The 10,589-nt window shown below is 36.5% G+C and overlaps 1 protein-coding gene across 1 annotated transcript; it reads left to right on the forward strand.

The window, feature by feature from the left end:
• The first annotated feature begins 797 nt into the window (after positions 1–797).
• On the forward strand, positions 798–9,026 carry LOC149449738 (serine/threonine-protein kinase SBK1-like). Its single transcript, XM_089692814.1, has 5 exons — positions 798–874; positions 1,782–1,898; positions 7,407–7,582; positions 7,853–8,055; positions 8,445–9,026. The coding sequence occupies exons 1-5, from the start codon at positions 798–800 to the stop codon at positions 9,024–9,026; spliced, it is 1,155 nt and encodes a 384-aa protein (XP_089548940.1).
• The last annotated feature ends 1,563 nt before the right edge of the window (positions 9,027–10,589 follow it).

Here is a 10,589-nt window from a genome sequence, read left to right on the forward strand (position 1 = left end):
GGAGAGAAGAAAATCTGGATTTTACCAACATCAGGGTTTATTAACCTTTTCAGTTAAAATAATATAGCTCCCAATGTGATCTGGACTTGTCACAATGGAGTACTCTCTACTTTCGGTTTGGTGACTTCAAAGTGAACATTTAAAGTAAAGTAGATTGTGGAGACAAAATACAACAAATACAAACCAAACATGACAATAAAGACATACATTTCACCATCTCAGGGAAAGTTCCTTCATCCCCCCAATGAACATATATGTGATGAGCGCAGTGCTGAGTCTGAGCAGTTCCACATTACTAAAAATGACTAGTGATGAAGCCCCATAGCAGAAAAATGTATTTTGGCCTCAAACTTTATATGTAAATCTTCTGCTTGTAAAAGATTAGTATATATCATAAGAATCTGCAGAAGATTTTTGAAGCTTTTAGTGATGGAACATCTTTGTTAAAACCTTTAAAGAATAACTGTAATTTCAGGGTCCAATCACAGCTCAGCATTCCAGCCTTTGTCAGTTCATATATATTGCCCACTTTATAGTCTCAGGTGGGTGGAGTTCTATGTTGGTTTTAGATTGTATATTTATGATATATATATGGATGCATGTTTATATTTCATTTATTTAGACAGATATTTTATACATAAACTTTCCATGGCTAAATTGGGTCAATGTCATTGTGTTTAGAATGTTGGGCATATAGTGACTTGTTAAAATGCTCCAATAGCTGGCTAGAAAACTTAGTTTCAGGCTAAGGTTTCTGCCCTCAACACAACAGAACAGAATACACAAACCCCATTCATATGGACTACACCCTACTGGAGCCCATTCCAAAGTCTCAGCCTGAGATCATCAAGTCCCCCACCAGCTGCATAATGTCGTAACTTCTACTATTCTGCAGTTACTCCTCCTGTGCATAGGGTGGTGCTCTTATGTATCTCCACTTCTGGTTTATGAAATATTATGTAAATGTGTTTTAACTATTACTATTACTACTACTACTTACTACTTCTTACAACTAGTAGTACTAATACATATCTGGAAAACCTTTTTTCTATGATGTTCCGATTTCAGATTCGGATTTGTTTTTTTGTAATTTGTTTTACTGCTGATTAACTTTATATAGAACTAAAAGCTTATTTTGCAAAACCCTCCGTTGCTATGACAATGTTCTAATGTTCAGATTTAAAAACATTTTTCACTGTTTGTTTATAAAAAAAATAACCTCTTCTAGCTTACCAGGAGAAATGCCTCACAGATGTGATTGGCAGAGACAGGACAGGACAGGATTTGCCCATACTGCACCCTTGAGATGTTTGATGATTTGGGCTAAACGTCCTGTTTTATATACATCTATATCTAACAGAAAGCACACCTACTCTGAATATTATCTAATGCATTTAATATATTTTGAATGTGTTGTGGTATTTATTATGTTGAGCGATTTAATAAAAATATATTATTGAAAGAATATTAAGACATTTTATACATTATCTCTATAAAGCTTAGCATCTAGAAACTGTTTCCTTGGTTAATTAAATAATTTAAAATTAGTTTCAGGGTATTTTTCCCGCCCTCATCACACTGGTACAGCATAAACAATCCCCATTCATATGGACCTACCTGCTCCACCCTTCAGGAGCCCATTCCAAAGTCACCAATCATATGTTAATGAGCAGCTCCTCTGTGTTGGCCAATCAGAATCTCATTTAACAAATTCCTTTTTCTCCTCACATATATACCAGACCTCCAGTTCTTACTTTCAGTGACTCTCATTTTGCTTGTAGCAAAAGTGATTCATTTCCTCCATTGACTGCTTCCCGCCAGAATTGCTTTTCAGAAGACCGCATAGATTTCCTCCGTGAAGACCGACTTGGAGACCATCTACACCTTCATTTTCCAAAGTAAGTCATAGAGAACTTCATCGTTTTATAATCCTCAGTTTTATCCTTTTCTAAGGTTTTTCTACTATTAGAAGATGTACTTAGCAGAAAGTTAGATAGTAAAACATTCAGATGTTCATTCTTCTTGTACCCTTGAAATAAAATGAAACAATTCCATCCTCGGTTGTGTGATAGATGGTAGATTAGCAGTTGCATGTTAAATACAATTCAGAATCAAAAGTTTCACATTTTGCATTCCTGTCTGTCTTTTTCATATATGGAAGTGTTTTCCTAATTCTCTCTTTCATCATATTTTACAATGACAACCTAACAATACAGATTTCTTAGCAGAAAGTTAAATAGAAAAAAAACTGTTTTTAATTCTCCCAAAATTTAAATTATTTTTTCTTTCTCACTTGCCTGTTATTGACTTACAAAAGGGATTAAATCATTGTCTTTTGTTTAGAGATCCATAGATTGATGGAATATCCACATTAACTCACAATATGTTGTTTTTACAATCTACCCAACCTCATGCATTACATTCAGATGTTCTTTCTTCATGTTCCCTTGAAATAAAATGAAACAATTCCATCCGAGGTTGTCTGGTAGGTTGTAGATTAGCAGTTGCATGCTAAACAATTCAGGACCAAAACATGATTTCATTTATTGCTAGCTGGAAATATTTTTTTCTTTCATTAAGCTCTGACATTGCTCTGTATTACTAGCAGCGCATGCAGAGAATGAGGAAAGTGAGGCTTCCCACCTGTTAGCTAGGTGTCTCATCACACAGCGGAAGAATAAATGTGTTACATCACCTCTGCATTCACTTCCAAACATGGGGTCACTTTCACACCTGCAAATGGTGGAGTATTTCCATCTTTTGTCTAACCCCTGTATATTCCCTATAAATGAAACAAATTCAACTGATGATAAAAGAATAAAAAATAGAAGATGATTAATCTCTGATTCTCTGACCACATATACACAGCTATATACCCTAGAACATTTTAGCCAAAAAATCTCATCAACCTGTCACATCACATGCCAGGAAAATTAAGAAAAAAAATAAGTTGTGCTTGCATATAATTGGATGATGGAAGTCAGCAGAGCTCCTCCCTTATTTACTCTAACAGATTCTATGATATCTAACAGAAAGCACTCCTACGCTGAATATTATCTAATGTATTTCATAGATTTTGAATGTGTTGTAGTATTTATTATACCCTTTTTCTTTTCTTTTCGTATTTTTTATCTTTAAATTTGTATATATGTGATATTTAGCATTTTTGTAAATTTATGCTGAACAATTTAATAAAAAGATATTATAAAGAAAAAAGAATATTAAGACATTTTATACATTATCTCTATAAATCTTAGCATCTAGAAACTATTTCCTTGGTTAATTAAATCATTTAAAATTAGTTTCAGGGTAATTTTCCCGCCCTCATCACACTGGCACAGCATAAACAATCCCCATTCATATGGACCTACCTGCTCCACCCTTCAGGAGCCCATTCCAAAGTCACCAATCATATGTTAATGAGCAGCTCCTCTCTGTTGGCCAATCAGAATCTCCCATCAATTAACAAATTCCATTTTCTCCTCACATATATACCAGACCTCCACTCCTTACTTTCAGTGACTCTCATTTTTCTTGTAGCAAAAAGTGATTTATATTCTACATTGCTTCCCACCAGAATTGCTTTTCAGAAGACCGCATAGATTTCCTCCGTGAAGACCGACTTGGAGACCATCTATACCTTCATTTTCCAAAGTAAGTCATATAGAACTTCATAGTTTTATAATGCTCAGTTTTATCCTTTTCTAGGGTTTTTCTCTACAATTAAGAGATGTACTTGGCAGAAATGTAAATAGTATAAATGTAGAATGTTCTCTATTCTTTCACTGACCTGTTATTTATTGTCAGACAAATAGGCCTTTTATTTTAGAGATTGATATATTGATTAAATATCCACATGATATTGTGATCATTTACTTTTTAAAATATATTCATCATTAAGCTTTACAATCAGATATTCATTCTTCATGTACACTTGAAATAGTTAAAAAAAACAATTACTCCTCAGGTTGTCTGTTAGATGGTAGATTAGCAGTTGCTTGTTAAACGCAATTCAAAATCAAGTTTTTTTACTGAGTTCAAAATTTTTCCATTCCTGTAATTTTGCCATTCCTATAATTTTGCCATTTTTGTAATTTTGCCATTCCTGTAATTTTGCCATTCCTGTCTGACTTTTTCATACATACAAGTGTTTTCCTAATTTTCTTTGTCATCATATTTTACAATGACAGCCTAACAATACAGATTTCTTAGCAGAAGGTTAAATTGCCCTACAAAAGGGATTCAATGATTGTCTTTGGTTAGAGATCCATAGATTGATGGAATATCCACATTATCCTGCAATATGTAATTTCTACAATCTACCCAACCTCATGCATTACATTCAGATGTTCTTTCTTCATGTATCCTTGAAATAAAATGAAAACGTTCCATCCTAGGTTGTCTGGTAGGTTGTAGATTAGCAATTGCATGCTAAACAATTCAGTACCAGAAGATTTTTTATTTCCCCAAATTTCATATGTTGCCATTCCTGTCTGTCTTTTTGTACACGCCATTGTTTTCCTATATTTCTCATTCATCATATTTTACAATGACAACCCAGCAATACAAATGTCATAGCAAAAAGATTAAATAAATAAAAAATGTTTAATGTTCCCTGAATTTAGAAGATTTTATCTTTATTTCACTTGCCTGTTATTACCCTACAAGAAGGATTAAATGATTGCCTTTTGTTGAGCGATCCATAGATTGATGGAATATCCACGTTGTTCTGCAATATGTTATTTTTACAATCTACCCAACCTCATGCATTACATTCAGATGTTCTTTCTTCATCTTCCCTTGAAATAAAATGAAACTGTTCCATCCGAGGTTGTCTGAGAGATTGTAGATTAGTAGTTGTGTGTTAAACAACAATTCACCATCAAAAGTTTTTTCACCATTCCTGTCTGTCTTTTTGTACATGCAACTTTGTTTCCCCCCTAATTTTCTTTATTTTTCCAAATTTTCCAATAAGAACCTGTTTTAGCAGTAAGTTAAATAGACAAACGTTTTTATGTTCCCTCAATTAGATTTTTTACCTTTTATCTAAATTACCTGTTATTGCCCTACAAGTATGAATAAATTATTTTCTTTTGTTTAGAGGTCTGTGTATTGATTGCATTTTTTTAGAATATAACCAACCTCATACATACATTGAGATTTTCTTTCTTCATGTATCCTAGAAGTAAAATTATACCGGTTTTCTTAGGTCATCCTAGATTGTCTGTTAGGTAATTTTCAGTTTGGTTTGAAATCACAATCCAGCAAAAAAATGTTTTTTTTTATAGTAATCGGGTTCCAAATTCCACTATTCCCATTTGTCATATTTAGTACATGTGGGGTTCTATTTTCTCTTCCACTATATTGTTACAATGACAAGCTTACATAACATTGACTAGAATGTTGGCAACTCTGACCAGCAACTCAATACAATGGCTGTAGCTAGAGGCCAACTCCAGCCAATCCCATTTATTTGCCTGATTTATGAATGAGTTATAACTTCTGTCAGGTTTTTATTACCACCTGGGTCCTTATTGGGAAGATCCACTAGTGACCCAATACTGGGACACACATGGCAATAAACACCTGACAAAGATATGAGTCCTCTAACTATCTTGTCCTATGACATGTATAATGCAAAACCTGCCTTTTTATCTTTCTGTTTCTATCCATGGCTTGCTAGTCTGGCTAGAATATTCTGTGGTAGATTTTTTTTTTCCCCAACCAGGGTGCTGAGTTCTTCAGCAGTGACTTGGGAAAATTGCCCCAAATTCCCCAATGACAGTAAATGGATCAGTCCTGCCTTTTTGTTACACAAACCACAAATTTGTATTGTGCAGCATTACAGCCTTGGGTTCTGTGGGGTCCAGCCGCTGACATCCTAACGGATGATGTAATTGGTTGAAAAGGAGGACATCAGTCACCTGAATCCTTGTTTGCCCCTCTCCATCAGCACTGGGGTCACTTTAGCTGAGTGAGGGAGAATGTTGGGACATGTTGGTAGCAATGTGCAAAGGTGCAATAGCTATGAAAGAACAAACCACTTCTAATGTTGGGGGTTCTACTTGTGTGGATGTTGCTGCGTTACATAAAACTATTTGTTTCGTTCTTACATTTTAGCATGGGGTGCCTCAAGATTGTGTGGAATTTTAAAGGGCACGTTGGCTAAGAAAAGGTTGAGAAACACTCATCTATGGTGTATGCATAGCAAGACCAGTATAGGTCCATGATGAGGGACCCCTTGTATTTCCCTGTTACTATATCATGCTAGAATGCAGTTTTTCATTGTCCAGTTATACCTGACTCTGGGATATTTCCTATTGTGAATTGATATTGGTCACCTTTGGAAATAGCCACCAAACCTTCTTTCTGTTTATGTACCTGTTATTAATCTTTAATAAAAATATCACGAGACAAAAAAAATTTACAAAACCTAATAAAAGTTTTCATTCTTCCCCCACTTGTGTTCTCCTAAAGGAGGTTTTTCTGACCACACACATGAAGTGAGGGAAGATCGGACGTCAGAAATGGCAAAAAAAAGTTAAAAGATGTTCTAACCCTTTTCAGTTTTTGTCCAAATTCTTTGGTTGGATTTGTGCTTGAAGTCTCAGGAAGTCACATATCTTTAGTAAATAATTTTACTGTATTACAGCAAAGTAAAACCAGGGACTTCCTAGGATGGCATCTAAGGACAGACAGTCAACACCCAGCTATAAAAGATATTTTCATAAATGTTAGTCATATCATGCAAAAGTTTAAAAGATTCACACATGTTCAATACAAAAACTTTTGTATGATGTGACTAATACATTTGGAATTTGTATCCCTATGTTTTGAATTGATATCCCTGGCTGCCATCCTAGGAAGTCCCCGGTTGTTACCTTGTTGTAGACATTTGTTGGTTTGGAATGATGGCACTCTCGGTCCTTTGCCCAGTGCCATTCTACATCACTCCTTTCTCTCTTTGGAATCTATAAAATAATTGGACTTCTTACATATAACTTGTATGTATCAGAGTAAGGGTTCGTGTCAATAGAATCAGTTTGATGTCCATTTGAGACCCTTCTAAAATAATTTATAATACTGTATATTGACAGGTGAATTTGATCGGCTTCAAGTGGGTTTTGCATTACCATAGACTTATATAGGAAAACAATATCCACTTGCTGTGAATAAAAGCTCATCAACATAAGCCCAACATGTATTTAATAAGAATTGTAAGCATATATCAGCTTTAAAATGTAAAATAACTGTCTTTAGTTACAATACTACCCCTCCCCCCACCTCTAATGAAGGTGACAATTAATAACAGTAACTGGGTGATATCCAGAGAGATGATTAATGCCGCTTACTAATGATTAGTGCCAAATGAAACTCATTTGTATTTTTTGATGTTGTGATTCCAGAATGGCTTCTAGCATTGTAGAAGTAACCAAGAACACTGCAAGGAAACTTCTTGAGCTCATTGCCGAAACCTCAGAAAACCTGACGATGATGGAAGTCACAGACCACTTCCACCCCATCAAAGAGCTCGGGACAGGATCGTACGGAAAGGTTCTCTTGGCCAAACATCGGGGTTCAGGTAAATTTGTAGCCTAATTCATGTAAAGAGAATGATTTACAGAATCAGTTGTGCTTCTGAGTGCTTTTGAGCAGCATTTTTAAGTTTCTAAGTTTTCCAAGCCCCCCTTGCTTCCAGTTTTTGAGTGATGGTTATGGATCTTAATAAGTCAGAGCTTTTAGATTTACATAAACTTTTAACTAACTTTAGCAGGTTTTTAGCAAGCTTCATCATTTCTCTAATGTTGGGTTTATGATACTCATTGTCTTTTTATGTCTTTCTTTTTAACAGATGAGTTGGTGGCTATGAAACTGATGAATAAAGAGAAAACTCCAATGGACAACTTCCTAGTGGAATACGGAATGTCTCTTAGTCTCAGCGGCCATCCAAATATCATTGAAACCCATGAAATCGCTTTCCAAACCAGCAACGATTATGTCTTTGTCCAGAAGGTGGCACCAGCTGGAAACCTTCATTCAATAGTAAAGCTAAATGTAAGTTTGTATCAAAAATGTATTGATCTTTATAAAGTCACAATTTCTAGTTTTAGTTGCTTTTGAAGCATTTCTGAGTTTTAAAGGTTCCTTTCCCAGGGCAGTGAGTTGGTAGGATGTATAGTTGGCATACGCTTGTTGTTTAAGGTATGTGTATCACTCAAGTTATGAAGCAAGGTTTAAAATGGAGTAAGATGGGTTAAGATGGATCTTGCACCATTAATGGCACCATTTTGTATGCTGACAGGATTCCTTTAATCCTACTCCTTGTGTATTCAGCTAATGTATGTTTGTTTCCCTGTACACGAGGTTAGGTGGGTTCAATATGTTGGGTAACATTGTGTTATATTTGTGTCTAGTGACTCATTTTCTCTCTTTTTTCCCTACAGGTTGGTTTAAATGAAGATCTTGTAAAGGGTTTTGTTCCACAGGTAGCGAGTGCCTTAGACTTTATGCACAGCAGAGGAATGGTCCATCGGGACATTAAACTGGACAACATTTTGCTCATGGACATTGAATGTAAGGAAGTCAAATTAGCAGATTTTGGACTGACGAGGCTCCGGGGCACTCAAGCACCATGTATGGCCTGGTCCATCCCATATACTGCTCCGGAATTGTGCAGCTTAAAAGAAGGGGATCAATTGCTGCTGCACCCGAGCATTGACGTGTGGGCGTTTGGAGTCTTGTTGTACACAGTTATGACCGGCACATTTCCTTGGGAAGAAGCAGGGGGTCATGACCCCATGTACCGGGAGTTTGCTTGGTGGCAAACGAAGAAAGACCTAACCTTGGCACCAGGAAAGTGGCAACAATTCTCCATGGAAGCCAGGCAGATGTTCTGGGACTTGTTGGCCCTCAATGCCTCTGAGAGGTGTTCTGCTATGGACATTTTAAAATATGTCCACCTGCCATGGACAGCAAAAATGCCTCCAGAGAATCTAACCAGGAAAACAGTCATACATGTGATATAACAGAGTGCATGATGTCCATTGTGGAGCCTCATCAAGTGTTGCCTCATACAAGACTCATGTCCTAGGGGAAGGTAAGTCTAAATCTTAGGACTGCTGGCTTTTTCTGTAGCTGGTCACATGTTTGCTTATCTACTGTAATTGCTGATTTCAGGAATACTAACTCATAGCGTAGGAAAACCGTATATAATGAGCCACAGAAGCACAGATCTAATTGGACCACATGTCCACTTCTTTCCACCACAGTTCTTAAAAGCAATTTCACTATTCAAACACATACCATTCTAAAGCTATAACACCGATGTATGCTTACATGGTACCTACACTAATTACACATTCATTCTGCTTGGCTTTAGTCTCCCAATGCTTCCGCTGCCTAAGAAAATATTATATGGTCAAATTACGGGACCCTCTGCTCCAGGGCCACAGAGCAGCTAATGGCTTGGTTATACTACATAGAAATTACATTGCACTTCTTCTCACCATTGATTTTATTGTTCTCCTTAAATGGCCTTAAAACTCATTTCCAGTTTTATTCTTTCATGTGGTAGGAGGGGGGCCTGTTTACAAAAACAAGCAATGTTCACCCTCCTCAAGCTCTAGTGCTGCCCCATATTGTCTTTGCTCCAGATTCAGTCTTTTCCAGGATTTGACACCCAATGTTATGCAACATCTTCTGTGAGCTGACAGGGAAATGATTCAGGGAGCCAAGCTCACCTCATCACATGAGCCCAGTTCTCTGCAGCAGCATTCAGGACCTGTTCCCTGCTGGAGGATAGATGAGGATGGGAAACACATGTCAATCATATGTCCAGCCCGGCCAGCAAGAAAAAAGACAGATTTAAATAAAGCTCCTAAACATGTGTACTATATTAGAACAAATTGATGGTTTTTAAATTTTGTTGGTTTTCTTTTCCCTTTTTTTGTTCATTGTCAAGTGTATTGGAATGTGTTCTGCAATCCTTCTGTACAAGGCATATATGGTAAGTATAATATTGTCATAATAAATGAAGAATTTAATGACTCTATTGCAGTATGGACTGAGGAATCCTTGGATACATTGATGGAATGATGTTACATTACCGAGCCTGAGATCAGCAAGCCCCCCCCCAGCTGCATAGTGTAGTAACTTTTGCTAATCTGTGGTTACTCCTCCTGTGCACTGGGTGGTGCTCTTGTGCTTCTTCACCTCTGGTTTATTTAATATTGTATTATTATGTTTATACAGCAATATGACTATTACTAATACTACTATCACTTTATACTACTTTACTACTTCTGCTGCTATTACTCCCACATGTATGGAAAACCTCTATTTCTTTGATGTTCCAGTGTTCACATTTAGATTTTTCTGTTCTTTTTTTTTCTATTAACATTATTTTGAAAACTTTACACTATTACCTAGCAGGAGAAATGATGGCTCCACTGATTGATACTTTCCAACCGTTCCCGATTTGGCAGGGCATGCCCATTTTTTAGTTTATTGTCCCATGACGGTTGTGTCTGGGCTGTGTCCTGGGATCACAGCATGAGGGTCTGATGGTTTCAGCAGTAACAGCATCAGTG

This window comes from Staurois parvus, unplaced genomic scaffold, assembly GCF_062004578.1.
Source record: "Staurois parvus isolate SC_StPar_1 unplaced genomic scaffold, SC_StPar_1.0 ptg000605l, whole genome shotgun sequence".
NCBI lineage: Eukaryota > Metazoa > Chordata > Amphibia > Anura > Ranidae > Staurois > Staurois parvus.